General features: G+C 35.4%; 1 protein-coding gene across 3 annotated transcripts in view; it reads left to right on the forward strand.

Moving 5' to 3' along the window:
* LOC137652771 (uncharacterized) overlaps window positions 1-19,580 on the forward strand; it is a 323,121-nt gene extending 303,541 nt beyond the window's left edge. For all 3 annotated transcript variants that reach the window (XM_068386178.1, XM_068386182.1, XM_068386185.1), the window contains exons 13-14: window positions 7,145-7,248; window positions 14,948-19,580. In XM_068386178.1, coding sequence (XP_068242279.1) covers window positions 7,145-7,248; window positions 14,948-15,787 — 944 coding nt within the window. In that variant the 3' untranslated portion in view covers window positions 15,788-19,580. The remainder of the gene's footprint in view (window positions 1-7,144; window positions 7,249-14,947) is intronic.
* Window positions 19,581-20,099: the final 519 nt, after the last annotated feature.

Genomic DNA, 20,099 nt, shown 5'->3' on the forward strand with positions numbered 1-20,099 from the left:
ACAACACATTCCCCTAGAATATTCCACTGTTCACTGGAAATTCATTTGATAACACTCCATTAACATTAACTTTGCACTTGCTATGATCATGAACAGACTTAATCAGATTTACATATTTAAGAGGAATTCCATAAAATTGTCCGGTGCACACTATCAAAGGCTTTTTCATAATCCAAAAATGCCATTAAAAGTGTATTTCCATATTCTACGCATATATATATATATATATATATATATATATATATATATATATATATATATATATATATATATATATATATATAATATCAAGTAGATTGAAATGATAATTTTAATGATCTTTTGCTTTTAAATTGGTCACAAGTGCATAAAGCGGTTTATCTTGTTGTTCTCCCCCGTGAAAATCTGGTCAACATCATTGATAGGCATATCCCTTCTTGTGTGCTGAATTACTGAACGAAGGACAAACCCTGGTTCATTGATGATTATAAACATGTTTGCTTGGAGAAACCTTTGGAAAGGTAACAAGTCAGATTTGACTTGGAATAATTGTAGGCTACTCAACTAAGAGCTGTTCCTCGTAGAGTTTGTGCTTCCACTGAAGAGGAATATAATTTAAGCATGAAAGACACCCATTCTTTTACTACCAAGGAATATAGATGATGGGCTTCCCCCAAATCTGCACTGTGTGGTGTAGACTCAACATTTCCTCCTTTGTTTAAACTAGATAGCTCTTTCACTCAACATCCAAAGGAAAAGGCAACCCTTTTGGATAAAATATTGACAGTAATTAGAAAAACAAGACAATAGATCATCCTAATTCTTCAGTTCATGGAGCTAAACTAACTAGTTTAGTTTTTGGGCCTTGTGAAATTAGAATACTTGTACTGGACCTTGAGGCTTATGGAGATATAGACCCAAATGGTATATTTCCTTTGCACTTTATAAAAACATCAGATTTCCTGGCTTCAAAGAGGTCTATTATTATTGTGGAAGTTAGCAAGAACAAATTCTTTTTGCACTTGTTGGATAATTGGTAATGTTACTCCATTAGGTATATGTGTTTGTGGAAGCTTTAGCCTTGCATATTACTGCTCAGTTTCCATAGGTCCCCTATAATGTAAAGTTTTAAAAATATTTCAACAAAACAGTTTGGCTTTTACAAAGGTCTTTGAGTTGTGATGTCCTTTTTACAATTTCCAATGTTATACAGAAATTTCTTGATTGCAATCAGGCAATTCATATAATTGGCTTAGATTTTATTGTTGCCCCTGACCGTGTTAATCATGATACCCTTGTTTTCAAACTTAGAGCTCACTATGAGGACGATAGTGTAAATATAAGGGAGGACTGTTCATTTTGTTCTGAAAAAATAAGTAAAAGTTAGAAAATTAAGAGTTATAATTCTTATATACAGTATTATGAAAGTTTTGAAAATGTTTTAATTGTTTGAACACAAATGTTGTGAGGGGAGTCCTTAGCATGGTAAAAATGAGCTCTGGGCTATTTCGTATGTGACTTTTATCTTAGAATGTGTTGCAGAAAATTGGTCTCTGGACTTTAAATACAAATTGTAAAAGAGTGGAATATTGTATGGGAGATATTAGAAATATTTTTTGAATAATATGATGAACTATTTAAGAGATACCAATGGGTGGGAAGACTTACTTTTATTTAGTGTCTGCATAGATCTTTTTTAAAGAAAAGAAAGAGTTTTAAACTCTTTTTATAATAAAAAAAATTTTATAGCATAAAATGGCTGTTATAATTAGAATAGATGACAAGGATAGGAAAGTTATAGGTGCTAATAAATACAAGCACCTGTAACTATAAAATTAAGTCGTCCTTTTATAATTCACCTTCATGACAGCAGTTTCTGCAGCACATCAACACATTTGCAATGCATTTTCTTGGATCCAAAAATTGGGCATCATTGTATATATAGAAAATCACGTCACAGTTTCCTTGCTGTATGTTTTCAATGAGAATACGAATGCCAGAAGAGAGTGATGTATGACACCCAACATTCTCATCACGATCTTAATTATTATTGTATTTTAGTTTATACAGTTTTTGAATTTTGGTTTAAAATTCTTACACTGTCGATGCTGATCAGGATATTAATCTCTAGCAATTTACTGAATTTTAGAATTGCGAAAAAGGTAATTAATGCTAAATTCTTATTTAAACAAAAAAAGGTTAACCGGTTTTCGTTTATTAGATAGCAACACTCGTCGCGACTGATCTTCAGCTGCCAGGTTCTATAGTATTCACAAGGATATGACATAACAGACATCTTACGATTGTGTATGTTGATAGAAAGAATATTTGAAGTTCTCTGAGCACATCACGTACGCTTTCTGAAATTACACTGAGGATTTTTTAAGAGACTGTGCTCCCTGGCCCTATTCTCTCTGGCTGCTCTCTCTGTTGGTGCCACCACCATAATATTGAAATAACCTTAGCTCTCGATTTTACAATTTTCCTTATCACTTGTCATTGTAAAAAACTGAATTATACCTAAACAAATTGCCTAACTATAGCACACCAACAGTTAATAATGTATTGGAGCTCGTATTTACTAATTGTGAATGGCCAGTTCACTTAAGATCACTAATACTGACTGGCATGTGCATGACATTAAATACTATTTTAACTCGTTATCCTAACTCTACCATTTGTCATAGAACTACTTTTGAGAGCTACATATGTCAACTTGACTGTTATATGTGCTCAAGAATTGGTTTCATAGCCATACAAAATCATGTCCTCTTTATATTCAAATGTGCAACATTAACTTGCACTAACATATTAACCGGTACCCAACACAATTGTGCAATCCTTTGACCTTTAAAGCTTGTAATTTGTATGCTGTATCGAGGAACTGCATTCTTATTTTCACGCAGGTGACTGCAAAACAAAAGACCTAGAAAAAAAAATTTGTACGGAACTGAAATGCATTTCTTTTTTTAAATATAACTGGGAACATGGTCAACGCTCTATTCTTTTCTTAAAATCAATCCGAGATTTGTATGTACTGTTCAGTGTATAACTTATAATAATTAACTTTAGAAAATCCTAATCATGAGCATGAATTCACTAAATGAAAGTTATTAAAAATGATTTACATCCTCTTTATACTTCCTAAATTATGATAAAAGATGAAAATAAAGAAAACTAAAATTATCCACTGGATTTGACCATCCATGTCACATCCATCAGAAATGGCTGCTGGTCTCAGAAGGCCAATGATTTCCTGGCCCCTCGCTAACCACTAACGCGGAGCACTTTCCCGTGTGTTGCAGGCCATTGGCAGGCCTCAGACTACCTCAGAGTCCTGCAGCCTTGGCTGCCACCAGATGGTGCCTGGACTTAAGGGGCTGGTAAGGGGCGGGAGCAGCGGAGGAGGGTGACCAACACTTCCACCATCACCACCATGAGACAGTGCCACACAATACCTCACCACATCGATTAGATAGGGATTTGGCCTTATGGTGCTACACTGTTTTATGGCCAGAGATTTTGGGGAGGGCTAAATAATTTCACATTAACCCTTTCAACATCTTTCTGCTCCACTCATTAATTCCTAAGTAGGAATTTCATGGCATGATATACCAGAAGATGGAAAAATTAGCTTAAAATTAAAAGCTCGTGTGTTTCTGGCTTTTTCCTGATTCTTCACTACCTCTAAACTTAAACATTTGCACTTTTGGGGTACTTTGCTAATGCTGATTTCGTGTAAGCAAGGTTAATTATATAGATTTGAACTTTAGGTTTGGGGTTCCTGGTTTACCATTGTGGGTATAATGGTAGAAAAGGCCTTTACACACACCAACTGACGATTAGAATAACTTTACTTCAGTTTCTGATGGACATCTGCGTCAAGTTGATAAAGTTATTGAGGTGTAGCACCCATCTCACTTCTGTTTTGCTCATCTGTTCATGCTCAATCACAAGCCTAATACTCTTTTTTTTTTTTTTATTAAATCCAAGGGTCAGTGTTCAGTAGTTTTGACTAGATCTCTCCTGAAACGTCTTTTTGTTTATAATGGTTTTCGGTTTATTATTGTTAATTCTAACACTTACGGAAAACCATCGACAGATCAACTCTAACATTAAAAGTTAATATTTTTTCATTATGCGTTATGTTAAGATTATTATTTACACGATAGAGTATAAGCCATTGATAGGGGTTGCAAATCTCTAAAAAGAAAGAATATCTGCTCCTAGAGAGGAAAGATCTAAAATTTCTTTTCAGTGCAGCAATGTCTTGTAAGAAGAATCTAACTGCAATTTCCAGGCAGAGTACTTAACTATTTCAAAATTCCTCTGTTAGCCTCATTTGTTTATATTGGTATAAAACACTTTAAGAGTATTTCATGAATGCTATAAGAAAATCTTTACAGTATGTCCACACCCTTGTTGTGTAATTCTTTAACCAGCAATAGAAAGGTAATTTGAAATTTCATTTGGGTAAGAGTATCATCAAGTTTCTAATACAAATAAGAAGGTGATGGATGGATATTTTATTTGAATAAAGAATTAACACCGGTGCAGTGTGATAGAAGTTTTGCATTTTCAGTGTTCCTGATGACTGATAGAATAACTGTACAGTTCTTATCTGATTCAACATAAGCTGCTTAATTTGGGTTAGTAGGAATTAAATGATTATTGTTAGACTATTCCGAATTTCTGATGGTAAATATTGCAAATGTACATAATGCTTAAATTTTTGAGACATGGTATTGCAGACATGTTTGAGGGACTAGCTAGTGTTACATTTAGTCTAGGATGTAGGTGGTCTGATGCGGCAAGGAACCTGAGAGTTCCATTAATTTCAGATATTTGATATTCAGAATTATATGCATTAAGCCAAGGCAAGTAATGTGAAATAAACTGAGTGTCAGGGATTCAAGAAAAGCTATAAATTAATGTAAACTCAAATTTTACCTAATGCAACAGAGCAGGCAGGAGTACTTGATACTTTTTGTCTCTATAGAATAAGAAAGATTGTACTGTAGACAAGAAGACATGATATTATTAGTGATTACTTTTCCCTAAATGATATATTGTTACAATTATACATACCCCTGTTGCCTTGATAGGGGACATAACAGTGGAAATTATTAGTGAAACACTAACATTTCTCAAGATCTTCAAGGTATTGATAAAACGACATTACACAGAGACCAATGGGTTTAATAGTATTAGCACTGAAGTGGTTAATAGAGTATTTCCTGGAATTTTTAAGTACTAGGTAAAATGGTATGCAATGTATACCAAATCCTTCAATCCTGCTAATACGAACAAGTTTTTGATGAGGTAAAATTATGAACAAAGTAGTTTCTTAAGATTTATGATGCATGTAGGTTCAAAATTGTCTGGAGGGCAACACTCTAGTGGCTTTCACCTTGTAGGAATATATATTCAAGGTGAAAGATCAAAGGGAAATTCGTAGCTATTAGACTTAAAGCATTAAGCAGTTTATTCATTCTATCTACAAGGGTGGGGATATTCAGTTCATAGATCTTTGGAAACATATTCATGTATTCCAACTGCTATGAAAGTTATAGATTTTCCTCGAGACGTTTCTAACTATTCAAGTTAATCAACAGGATTATTGAGAGATATAAAGATGACCATGAAAATATCTAGTTGCCATGATATTCCAATTCCAGTATAATTAAATACTGATGAAAAAAAATATCAGGCATTATGACTATCAAATAATATTGTGTGGGCATTATATATTCAGACTCATTCATTATGGAGTTTTCCAATAACAGTATGGAAAAATTTAGTGGATGACAGTCAGTACTTGAGTAGCATTGTAATGACTTTAAGTGTGTTAAGTTTCTTCAAGTTTTTTAAAGAGGTGAAAAAATATTCAGGATCGCTGCTTCATTAAGAATCCCTTGAATTGTAGAGATATCCGTAACTATCCTCTAAATCATTATATAACAACTAATTAATTGAGTATTGTAAGCTTACTGAAAATGCAAGCCAGTACTACATGAGTCACCTAGATGGTATTCTACTTGTAGTAGATTTGCTAGCCAGTAGTAAAAGCATTCAACATGATATTACATAGGTATTTATCACAACTGCTGCTTTAATATTGTTAATGCAGTTAATCTTGCAATCACTGTAATGTTTCAAATAACCTGCCCTGGCTCTGAAGATTCCTGTTTTGAGAATCGTAGCGTACTTAAAGAATTCCGGAAATCTTAGCATTTGTAGGGATTTGAAGTTTCAGCTTTTGAAGAGGCTCTACTAATAAATGTTTCATCAGCTATTAACCCATTACCTCAAGGTGTTGAATTTTGACCTATCACTTCTAATTGTATGTTTAAGCTCACCACTGCCATTAAATGTATGCTATTGCTAAAATAAACTTGAAACATTGAACCGTGAAATTGCATTAACCATCAATATTTTAGTTGTTATTCCTTACCTACGAATGTGTTCCTCGTTTGGTAAGTAGGACTTTCAACGTTGTACTCAGTATAATTGCCCAGCTTAAAGGTCACTGCCATGCAGGCTCACTCAATTGTAGACTAAGGAAGCCAACAGTGACAGAGTATTTAGTGCGCAACCAGTTGGTTTTTCACAGGTTTTATTTGTTTTTGATTCTTGAAATGATAAAGTGGCTCTTTAAAGAGAAAAAAAAAAAACTTTTCCGGGTTTTTACCTCAATATTTTGTAAATCAAATATACTTCACAAATTACATTCAAACGTGGTTTTGTTAACATGAGTATCCAACTGTAGTAAACAATAATTTGTCTCGTTATTTTACGAAGTAATACTTATAACCCTTAGATTAAACAGACAAAGAAGACAACCTGCTGTGTAAGACGCTTCCCATCTATTCTCTTTTATAAATAGTTAATAAAAAAAAACCGTTAGTTTTTGACAACATATTTAAAATATATATATGGTGTATTCATTGATAAATTTTCACCTGAAAAAATCTAAACAATTGAAGAATCTACAAATCATCCTGACTTTGAGTCCAAAAACCAGAAAGACTGGCTCTAATCTTTGTGATGTTAAAGTTATGAGTATAACTATTTTTGAAATTATAGCTATTTTTATAACAAGACGATGTATGAAAGCATCCTATCGTAGTGATGGTTTAACATTTCTTGATATTGCAACTAACAGGGCTAGCTGGTGAGGATAGGCTGTTGCCCGGGTATCCTGACTCCCCTTACGACCCCAGTGCTGCCAGCTCCGTGGGCGCTGCAGCAGACGAGTTGTACAAGCAAGTAAGTATGACTCTGGGATATTTTCTATCTCGAGAAAAGTATTTTTCATTGATATTTGAGTGGTACAAAGTAGATTAATGTGATTAGTTTTTAAATTTAATGTCATTAATTAGAATACTACTGATATTTTTTTTTAAAGTGCCACTGGCATTTTACCGTTCAAAAGGAAATTCGTTTATGTCTCTGTCTTCATGACATAAATGAAAGCATTTCTATCACAATATTATCCAAGTGCTATTGATAGCTGTTATTTGACTGATGCGAGCAATGCATTTCATATACAAAAATCACCAGAAAAAATTAATACTCATCCCCGTCTACTGCGGATTTTTTCCATTGTCAGCAGATACCACAAGGACTATACATTTGAAATGCAAGCTTGAAGCATGCCCAAGGGAAACAGAAATAAGAGAGTTTTATCTAAATCAAAAGCTTCTTTTAAGAAACTCAACTTGAATTGTTAAGCAATGAAGTTAGAGAGTGACTTTCAAAATGCTATTTGTTTCACCCTTTTGACTAGCCCTTTCTGAGTGGGGATACCTTAACGTGGTGAAAGGGTTTGTGTATCGCCCTGATCAGCAAAGTTGTACTAGTCAGGGACACCCATAATAGGTTGGTCTGTTGTGAGCGATCTGACAAAAGTCTCCCACCATCACCAATCTGTGCTGGCCAGCGTGATGATAAAAAGTAGCCAAACCCCAGACATGAATAGACATGCCTGAGGCCTTTCTCCTGTAGTCGACCAAAAACAGCTGCATTTGCTGTTGTTGTTGTTGTTGTTGTTACTTGACCAGATTAAGTTCAGCTGTTTGCTGGTAGTCTTGACTCGTTGAAACAAGTATGGTTATAGCTGAGTGATACAGAGGGAAAAAAAAAAAAAACTGTACCCAATGTGTGAAATTAGATTTATGGGGAAAACATCAATAAAATCAATATTCAGATGTATATGTATACCATATATATATATATATATATATATATATATATATATATATATATATATATACTGTATATATATTTATGTATATATATATATGTGTGTGTATGTATGTATGTATGTATGTACAGTTGCCCCTTAGTAATCATGGAAGTTAGGTGACAAATATCAATGAAGGTTATGTCTTGCACCTATTTCCTTATACGGCATAACTAAAATAAAATAAAATTGTATCACAATCTTAAAAGCAAGACATAAAAGAATATTGTTCACATTAAGATAACAGAAAATCTGTAAAATAGTGAGGTCAAGATAGTACTCCAACAGAGAAGACAAATTGATTATATTACACCAGGATTTAGGAATCGGCTTATATAAGTGTTAGTCTCCTCAACCTACTCCCTTTTGTTATATAACTATGAATGCTGGTCTCTATTTGCTTTTAGTAACTAATTACTTTTGCTTTTAGGAATTTCCTATCATCGTATTGTCCCGTATCGCTGTCAAATGATTATGATGGCTTGAAATACTCTCATCCAAACAGTCAGGCAGAGCAACTTGATAGGATTATACAAGAGATTTTTCAAGTGCTTTGGGTGATAATGACTTTTAGGTTTTTTGAGAAGAGTCTTTTCCTGTAGTCTTCATTATATAATTATAAATCTTGTCCTGTGCTGACAAATGCCCAAAATTATTACATAAACAAATTTAAAGGCCTTCCAGCAAACAATCAGGTATGCGAATGTTAAGAGATGGGAGTGTATATATTCGAGCTACAGCACCTCAAAGGTCTGCCCCGAATATGGTTAAATCTTGGGATTGTACAATATGCAGCTAAACTGGTGATACTTTCTTATTTTTGCTTCGGACAAGCTTTGTTCTTAAGTTGCCACTTAGTATTAAATCTTATATTTCACTTTGTAAACATGTTTATGTCGGAGACACCGTTGGTCACTTGTTATGGATAATTTTATCATTGAATAATGTTAGATCGTTAAAAAATATATATATGCTGAAGTGATACATCAGAATAAAAATTAAATATGTTATTGAAGCACGAATCCCTTTGTCAATGTGACTCCGTATGAGTCAGTGAGGGCGTCTGGTTGGAGATCAGTTTAAACAGAGCGCTATAGTCTAATGATAACCAATTATGCATTTGGGATATGATTTCAAATTTATTACTTATTTTTTGCTTATGTCGTTTTGTGTATAAAGCAAACGTTAGTTAGGATTGTGATTTCAAAACTTGCTATAAATAATAATAATAATAATAATAATAATAATAATAATAATAGGATGATTCTGGACTCTAGGCCTATGTTATTATTATTATTATTATTATTATTATTACTATCCAAGCTACAACCCTAGTTGGAAAAGCAAGATGCTATAAGCCCAGGGGCTCCAACAGGGAAAAATAGCCCAGTGAGGAAAGGATATAAGGAAATAAATAAATGAAGAGAACAAATTAACAATAAATCATTCTAAAATAAGAAACAACGTCAAAACAGACATGTCATATAATAAACTATCATAACTCTTCTTCTTTTGCGGTTGTGCAGCAGCAGGTTCTCTCGCCTCCCAGGATTGCTTTTCAATTATTCTCCTTTGTGTCGTTTAGCCATTTATTAACATTTGTTTCGTTGATGTTAAGACGATTGGTTATATATATATTATATAGAGAATCTGGTGAAACAAGCTTAACTAGAGTTACAGTTATCCGGTAGCTGTTAAGTAGACTACCAGATGATGTCCGGTAATACCCTGTCCACAATTACATCTCCAATACGTTCTTTACGTTAAATACATAACTGTGGTGGTTAAAAAGTCATATTCATTAAGTATTTATTTTTCATCATAATTGAAGATTATTGGGTTAATATTTCCATAATGATCTAGCTGACATTTTGATAAAAAAAAATATAGCAGGAATTCTTTAAAATCATCCTTAATGAACTCTATCTTTTATTGAGCGAAGTTTCAAATTGCTTTGTTCCGGGAACCTAGTCTCATTAGAAATGTGAAGAATGGGAGAGTTTTTAGTAAGTGCCGTTCGAACGAAAATCTGAATTCAGGTATTTCGTATACTGCATATTCTGATGCTTTTGGCACATACCTTAGTAACCTGTCAACTTTTCTGTTTGTTGTATGACTTTATGGTCGTCAAATGATTTCACTTCTGTCTCTGAAATATTATAGACAAAATCTGGGTTTAAACGCATTTATGGCGGACCTCTGAAGGGCTGTAGCTCGAAAACCATGGGGATTGCCAATAGGGTCAGTTAGTGATTTATATTCAATTATGTGCCAGGAATACATCCCTCGATTTTCAGCATATATATATATATATATATATATATATATATATATATGTGTGTGTGTGTGTGTGTGTGTGTGTGTATGTGTGTGTGTATATATATACATACATAGTTAGATATATAGATATACATTTAGTTGGATATATGTATGTCAATTGAGATTACTTAGATATACATTATATAAATTCAAAAGTGTGAATGCCTATGAAATAGTATTTTTGAAGAATGAAACAAATTAATGTCTTGCGTTTTTAATTGGAAGTCAGCAAAACTCACTTATTATGGAAACCAATAGATAAAATTTACTCTAATCCATTAGCTGGACTAAATAATTTGTCATCAGGTGTAATTACAATGTAAATCTTATCCAGAATATACTAAGAAGAGTTAGAATTTCTTGTCAATACTTAATACATAAATACATATACCAAAGGCACTTCCCCCAATTTTGGGGGGTAGCCGACATCAACAAATGAAACAAAATAAAAATAAAAAAAAAAAAAAATAAAGGGGGGGACCTCTACTCTCTACGTTCCTTCAGCATAACCAGGGACTCAACCGAGTTCAGCTGGTACTGCTAGGGTGCCACAGCCCAACCTCCCACATTATCCACCACAGATGAAGCTTCATAATGCTGAATCCCCTACTGCTGCTACCTCCGCGGTCATCTAAGGCACCAGAGGAAGCAGCAGGGCCTACCGGAACTGCGTCACAATCGCTCGCCATTCATTCCTATTTCTAGCACGCTCTCTTGCCTCTCTCACATCTATCCTCCTATCACCCAGAGCTTTCTTCACACCATCCATCCACCCAAACCTTGGCCTTCCTCTTGTACTTCTCCCATCAACTCTTGCATTTATCACCTTCTTTAGCAGACAACTATTTTCCATTCTCTCCACATGGCCAAACCACCTCAACACATTCATATCCACTCTAGCTGCTAACTCATTTCTTACACCCGTTCTCTCCCTCACCACTTCGTTCCTAACCCTATCTACTCGAGATACACCAGCCATACTCCTTAGACACTTCATCTCAAACACATTCAATTTCTGTCTCTCCATCACTTTCATTCCCCACAACTCCGATCCATACATCACAGTTGGTACAATCACTTTCTCATATAGAACTCTCTTTACATTCATGCCCAACCCTCTATTTTTTACTACTCCCTTAACTGCCCCCAACACTTTGCAACCTTCATTCACTCTCTGACGTACATCTGCTTCCACTCCACCATTTGCTGCAACAACAGACCCCAAGTACTTAAACTGATCCACCTCCTCAAGTAACTCTCCATTCAACATGACATTCAACCTTGCACCACCTTCCCTTCTCGTACATCTCATAACCTTACTCTTACCCACATTAACTCTCAACTTCCTTCTCTCACACACCCTTCCAAATTCTGTCACTAGTCGGTCAAGCTTCTCTTCTGTGTCTGCTACCAGTACAGTATCATCCGCAAACAACAACTGATTTACCTCCCATTCATGGTCATTCTCGCCTACCAGTTTTAATCCTCGTCCAAGCACTCGAGCATTCACCTCCCTCACCACTCCATCAACATACAAGTTAAACAACCACAGCGACATCACACATCCCTGTCTCAGCCCCACTCTCACCGGAAACCAATCACTCACTTCATTTCCTATTCTAACACATGCTTTACTACCTTTGTAGAAACTTTTCACTGCTTGCAATAACCTTCCACCAACTCCATATAACCTCATCACATTCCACATTGCTTCCCTATCAACTCTATCATATGCTTTCTCCAGATCCATAAACGCAACATACACCTCCTTACCTTTTGCTAAATATTTCTCGCATATCTGCCTAACTGTAAAAATCTGATTCATACAACCCCTACCTCTTCTAAAACCACCCTGTACTTCCAAGATTGCATTCTCTGTTTTATCCTTAATCCTATTAATCATTACTCTACCATACACTTTTCCAACTACTCTCAACAAACTAATACCTCTTGAATTACAACACTCATGCACATCTCCCTTACCCTTATATAGTGGTACAATACATGCACAAACCCAATCTACTGGTACCATTGACAACACAAAACACATATTAAACAATCTCACCAACCATTCAAGTACAGTCACACCCCCTTCCTTCAACATCTCAGCTTTCACACCATCCATACCAGGTGCTTTTCCTACTCTCGTTTCATCTAGTGCTCTCCTCACTTCCTCTATTGTAATCTCTCTCTCATTCTCATCTCCCATCACTGGCACCTTAACGCCTGGAACAGCAATTATATCTGCCTCCCTATTATCCTCAACATTCAGCAAACTTTCAAAATATTCCGCCCGCCTTTTCCTTGCCTCCTCTCCTTTTAACAACCTTCCATTTCCATCTTTCACTGTCTCTTCAATTCTTGCGCCAGCCTTCCTTACTCTCTTCACTTCTTTCCAAAACTTCTTCTTATTCTCTTCATATGACTGACCCAATTCCTGACCCCACCTCAGGTCAGCTGCCCTCTTTGCCTCACGTACCTTGCGCTTTACTTCCACATTTTTCTCTCTATATTTTTCTTACTTCTCTATACTATTACTCTGCAGCCATTCTTCAAAAGCCCTCTTTTTCTCTTCCACTTTTACCTTCACTCCTTCATTCCACCGTTCACTGCCCTTCCTCATGCTGCCTCCAACAACCTTCTTGCCACATACATCACTTGTAATCCCAACAAAATTTTCTTTTACTAACTTCCACTCCTCCTCTAAATTACCAGTTTCTCTTACTCTCACCTCGTCCTATGCCATTTTCAACCTTTCCTGATATTTACTTTTTACTCCCGGTTTTATTAGCTCTTCAACCGTCACTAGCTCCCTTTTACATCCACCTACTCTATTCCCCCACTCTTTTGTTACAACTAATTTTCCTTCCACCAAAAAATGATCAGACATACCGTTAGCCATACCCCTAAACACGTGCACGTCTTTCAATCTTCCAAACATTCTTTTAGTTATCAACACATAATCCATTAATGCCCTTTCTACTACTCTTCCATTTGCCACTCTTACCCATGTATACTTATTTTTATCTTTCTTTTTAAAAAAGCTAGCACTTATTACCATCTCTTGTTCAACACACATATCTACCAGTCTCTCACCACTCTCATTTTCACCTGGTACGCCATACTTCCCAACGACACCTTCTACCTCTCCAGCGCCCACTCTAGCATTTAAGTCACCCATGACAACTACATAATTCCTTCTACCCAGTCCTTCTACACACCTAGTTAATTCATTCCAGAATTCATTCCGCTCTTCTTCACTCTTCTCACTACCTGGCCCATACGCACTGACAAACGCCCAACATTCCCTACCCAACCTAACCCTTACCCACATTAACCTAGATGATATCTCCTTCCATTCCACTACTTTACCTGCCATCCATTCACTCAGCAATAAAGCTACACCCTCTCTCACTCTTTCCCTTTCAATCCCAGACACTACCAGACATTTCACCAAACATCACTTCACCCTTTCCTTTCATCTTTGTCTCACACAAGGCCAATACATCCATCCTTCTACTTCTAAACATACTTCCAATCTCACATCTTTTACTCTCTATCGTACTACATCCACGCACATTCAGACACCCCAAAACTAGAGTGCGGGGAGCAGTCACTCTCCCCCCCAGCTCCATCTCTCTGTTGATGCCTCGTAGGGTTTTTATACAGGAGAGGGGGTTCCCAGCCCCCTCGTCCCGTCCCTTTTAGTCGCCTCTTACGACACCAGGGATAACGTTGGCGCTATTCTAATTGTTTTTATGCCCCCGCGGCCACAATACTTAATAGAAGTGTTAAAAACAACGTATTGGTTTACTTCATTCTATTTCTTTTACACAAAACTCCTAGCCCCTTTCTGCTATCATACTAATTTTTTCCTCTGAAGCATCCCTGACAAATTGCTTGTATGAACACACTTTATCTCCGTTCTACGAAACATGGAAACAGGCCATAGAAAAACGAGATTTTCATGGATTTATTTTATTGATGTAAAGAAAAACTTTTATTTTGACCTATAAAAATAAGAGCCTGTATTGTTGTGTTTGATATTAATAATGGTTTACATTTTGAAAGACATAGATACTGAAGTGAACTAAATTGCCCCAAGAATGTACTCTCCCCAGCATCATTAATGCTATTACTAGATTGGCAAACAGAAGTAGAGGACAGGAGACTGCCGAAGGTCATTGTGTTTCAGCCGTCAATAATTTTTCAGGATTCTTTAAGATCTTTATAGAATAATGTTGTCCCGGTTTTCTTCATCTATCAGAGCTCTCCTTGAATACTTTTCATGTGCATATTGATCATCATATGAATATAATCTCTGAGGAATTAATCAATTTAGATTTAATTTACATTGCCATGTTATAATGGATGAAACTAATACGCATATGTTGATTTTTTCAGGTGAACCGGCTTAACGGCTTGGTAAATTCAGCCTTGCCTTCAATAGAAGAACATACAGTAACACCTCCCAGGCAAGCAGGTGATTCTACCGCTGGTAGTTCGTACACAGAAGAGGAAGGATCTGCCTTGCTAGAGACCGTTGATTATCCAGAACCCTTACAGCCTGCAGTATTTCCTACTGAGCAATCAACGACTGAGGGATCTGGAGAGGAAGCAACAATCCCTTCACCCCCTAGACAAAAAGGAAAACCAGCTTCTGAAGACGAGGATGAAGATTACTATGATTATGAATATGGTGCTTATGACTATGATAACGGAGGAGAACGCTTACAATATGAGTATTATGAGTATGAAGAGGACATAAGAAAGAAGAGGCAGCCTGCTCTTAGAGGTAGCAATGCTACCAGAAATCATAGAAGTGAGCATGATTCAGTCATTGACACAGACACTGAAAGTAAAATGAGAGACGATAAAGCAAAGAAATTCAAGACTCGAGAAAAACTGCTCAACAGCAAGAGAAGATACAATAATGCTGCTTCTCATGGAGCTAGATCGAGTAAAAAACAATTGCTTTATTCAAACCAGTCTTCAATTGCGAATCCTTCTCCAATTCCAATAGCAACAACTATTTCACCCCGCCAAGCATTACAAAAGAGGGTCGAAAAGATCAGAGCACTTAAGCAGAGAACTCAGAAGCTGAGAGCTCTTCATAAGAAGACTTCTGCAGATAGAGACGAACTTCATCCCTTGAAAAAGTTAACAAATCTCACTCCAAGGGTAAAGAGAGATTTAGATACAACTGCCTCAAAGTCTTCCGGTGAAGATATAACTTGGATATGAATGTCAATTTTAATTCTGTGAATCTTTATAGTTACATATAATATTCATTGACATTTATGTTTTGGGTAATTTTGGCTAATGTGATGAGAAACAAACTAACTTCTCTTCTTCGCTAGTTGATGTTGAGATGTCCAGAGGTGGTGCATATTTTGAAGCTTCTTGCTTTCTTTGTTAACCCCATTTTTATAGTTTTATCTTGAATTATGCCTCAAATTTTCTCTTTCCACCCAGATTCTGGAAATGGAAGACTCCTTTTAACTGTTCAATAATCTCAAAAGGTGTTTACAGATGTGGATGTCAGTCCATAGTCTAAGTGCAAATGCTAATATGGTCAAAGATCTCTGCCAAAGAGATGTCAGTGTTTTTAAGCAACTTATTGAAATCCCATGAGTGGTTAGTATAAATTTTGCAGAGTAGTATTCAAGTTCTCTGTAATACTGTAGTTAGTATCTTATACAAGACATGAATTGAGAGCACCATTTTGAAGTGATGTATGAATGGCTGCATTTGAAATGTGTCTACTTTGTTTTGCCTTATTTGTGGTAATTTATAGGTGTTGAAACATGACCTCAGTATGATATTATGCCAAATTCATAATTCTCCATCGTATATCATCTCTTATTACATGCAATTAGTCATTTCACTATCATGAACTGGTTGCTAGTTTTTCAAGATTATCTGATTGAGAATGAATTAAGTTGCAATTGTTTTTCCTATAAAAAAGAAATTATTTTTATTTTCAATACCTTCCCCTCCACCATGGAAGAAATAAGGTACTGTCCGTGTAATGTATAGTTCTGGTTCTTTTATTTCTTTATATGTGATAGGCCACGGAAAGCAAAGGATGCGCATCAGCTTATGTCTGCTTCAGCAACCATATCAGCGATAAAATTAATACTATTGTGAAAAGCCCATAACACTCCTTCGTAGTGGCTGACGAAACTAGCCACAATATCTTGAGCATCTTTGGTACAGCAGCAATTCCAAAAGAAATCATCCCTTCGAAGACATAGCCTTTAGAAGCCATTTAATCTGTATAAGGTTTAGAACCTAACACTTTCTGAGAGCTCCTAACATTTTAAGTGCTTCTGATCATAATCAGAAATGTGGAAAAAAAAGACTGAAAAGAAACAACTAGAAACATTTCTTATGTGGGCCTACTGATGGAGCAAAACTGACTTTCATCCATCCAATCCAATTTTGGGCCTGCGTTGTGGCAGTGCTTATTACATTGTCACTGGCCACATGCTATTGTTCTTTGTTAACGGTTACCAAATAAGATGTTGGACACAGAAGACCTTGTCATACCTAAGTTCTATCATAAAATAATTCTTTAGATACCTTAAGAAATTATAAATAGGTTGTTTTTGGAGTTCATCAAATCGTAGATGATGTAAAATTAAAGAATCTAAGGGATTGTATTTTTCTAAGGCTTTTGACTTAAGGAATAGGAATGATATCACGGATTCGGCAACAGAAGTTCCCCAAAAAGATTCTTTGAATTTTTAAATCAGTACACCTTAAATGGCATAATTGCATATATGTTGACTCATTTTGTTTAATATTCGTAATAGATTAATGGGTTTCATGTAGTATCTTCAGCTGTTCAAACTCATAAGGGTTCAGATCCTTAAATATTCAAACGCTGACACGTTTCAATTCACCCAAAACTTTGTTTGATAAGGAAACATAATTCATCTGGAAATATTTCAGTGCAGTATACAGTTCCATTCATAGACAGATAATTGTTACACTTTCCTAGTTATTCAGCCAGTGGTTGTGAGAATGAATTTAGCATTTTATATTTCAAAATACGTCTTATAATGTTAGGATTCTGTTTAAAAGCACATTTAAAAACTATTCTGGATTCACTTTATATAGGTACTTAAGAGGAAAAGGCCCAAATTGTACTTTTATGTATAACAATCTGATCGTTAGAGACATATTGGTCTAAACAAAAGGGTAAAGCCAGCACTTTCGTTTACTCTTCTCCCAGTGCCTTTACCTAATTGCCATGTGTACATTTTCCAAAGACCTGGCGAATATTCTTTTATATTCCCTTCACTCTAATGTACTACAAATGTCCAGTTACTAGCCACATTTACTCTGCGAGATATTTTTTCACATTATTCATCACAAAGTTTTGAAATAAATTATTCACTTGCGATATAAGCGAAAGGGTGCTGGTATAAGATTTACATAGTAATGTTTTTTTGTGCTCTCCTCCTCTAAGCATCTGTCAGGATTGGGCATGTCGTGCAAAAAATTGTCTTTATACGACTTTTCCACAATATTCTTTTATAAACAGATTGTGTATAGGGTATATTTGCAATAAGTATAGCAAAATCCTTCAAATTAGAAATATATTACATCAGGAACTGAATATCTCTCTCTCTCTCTCTCTCTCTCTCTCTCTCTCTCTCTCTCTCTCTCTCTCTCTCTCTCTCTCTCTCTCTCTCTAAAAGGATTTTAGCATATCATAAACACATGCTCCTCCTTAAAGTTCCAGATGCAATCACAGGAGATCATGGAAGACGAAAGCTCTTACCTTGTAGTACATTAGCATCTAATTCCTTAGAACTATTGTCTTTTTACAAATTACTTCATATTAGGCCTGAACTGTATTAACATTTTAGTTGTTCATTAGAAGCTAGAGCACAAAATATTTTGTCCTTTTTATCATTAGAATATTTATTAGCACTTCTCTGTGTTAACATCAATACATATAATTTAATCCTTTTTTCCGCCATGACGATCCAAGATGGTACATACGGTCTGGCCCAAAAAGGCAAACACAGCTTCCCATAGTATATTGGCACAGGATGGCTAAAAAGTAGGCCTATTCACACTTACCATTTTAACCCCTTTTAGTTGTCGTCATTTCATTGTGCTATGATTAGAAAGTTGAGCCAGAATATCATCAATGAAGCCGTTAACTAACAAACACTTGCTTAAAGAAATACTTCAAAAACTCTGGTAATTACCGAGTGATGTGCATTTAGAAAAACGAAAGTGCTCAATATGTGATAAAATGTTTGGGCTAAATACTAAGTATTTTTAGATTTTGAATGGCTTTTGTAACATTAAAATAAATATTTCCTTAAGAAAATTTGTTTTAATCATCCTTATACTGTATGTCCTTGATAATAGTTTAATTGATTTTTACTCTTCAGAGACATGAAATGGGTAGCTTTTACTTTCATAGACATGCAGCCTGGGCCATTGAGATGCATTGAACAAAAATACCAATAGTAAGCCCTACTCAGGATCCTGCCCTACTAATACTTACTAGTAGGTTTCTAAACTGTGAAAATGACTTTTTGCCAAAAATGTATTGGAGGCTTACTTAACAAGCACCACTAATACAGTAGGTTGTTAGATATACTGTATGATCTAGATGCAGTATATGAGATACCCGTGGTTATACTCATGGTTATAGAATAACCAGTGCCAGACATTTTGGAGGGTTGGTAACTTGGTACCCCCTGACAAACACACTGAAAAGGGGGAAGAGGTTAATTAGATCTAGACGTTACCAAGTAAAATTTACTCTACAATAACAATATGTCTGCATCTCCTGAAAACACCAAACCTTGAGAAATTGGTATCTTTTGGGGCACATAATGACAACATGTTGTTATGAGACCCACATGCTTTTAGGTCATAAAACGTTTGGGGGTCGTACCTTGTTCACAGCTTTCCCTAAAATTTAGGCCAGTTTATATGATTTGCCATATTTCTTTTAGAAAAAATGCCGAGAGGAGAGTATAGTTGACTGCGCTAGTGGTCTATTCTCTAATCGTAGCATCATGCACAACATATCACCAGAAAGCTAATACGTTTTTCTATCTATTCACACGCATTTTATTGAGTTCTCTAGCTTACATATCATATTTTATGCCCAAATATCAGTCTTGTCAAACCCTTTGCATCTTTTAAGATTTATTTTCAAACTTTTATTCGCCATTTATACGCCTTTTTCTCTGGTAATGCAGTTAATATATGTAATCACACCTACTAAATAATAAACCTTTCATTCAGCTACTTAGAACCAAATTTTCTATTACAACTGTATTCAAACTGTATTTTCAAGTAAACACACACCCCCGTATACATTCTGATAACACAGAATCTGAAGGTTATCACTATGAGAAACCATAATAATGCATTTATCATACACCGAAATAAATGAACTATGAAAATGTGTTATTTTACTGTCATAAAATATCATTAAATATAATAGTAAGGTTACCAACTATCAGCATTGTCATTAAGTTAATCATCATCTACTTCACTGTCACACTGGTAAGCA

This window comes from Palaemon carinicauda, chromosome 1 (assembly GCF_036898095.1).
Source record: "Palaemon carinicauda isolate YSFRI2023 chromosome 1, ASM3689809v2, whole genome shotgun sequence".
Taxonomy (NCBI): domain Eukaryota; kingdom Metazoa; phylum Arthropoda; class Malacostraca; order Decapoda; family Palaemonidae; genus Palaemon; species Palaemon carinicauda.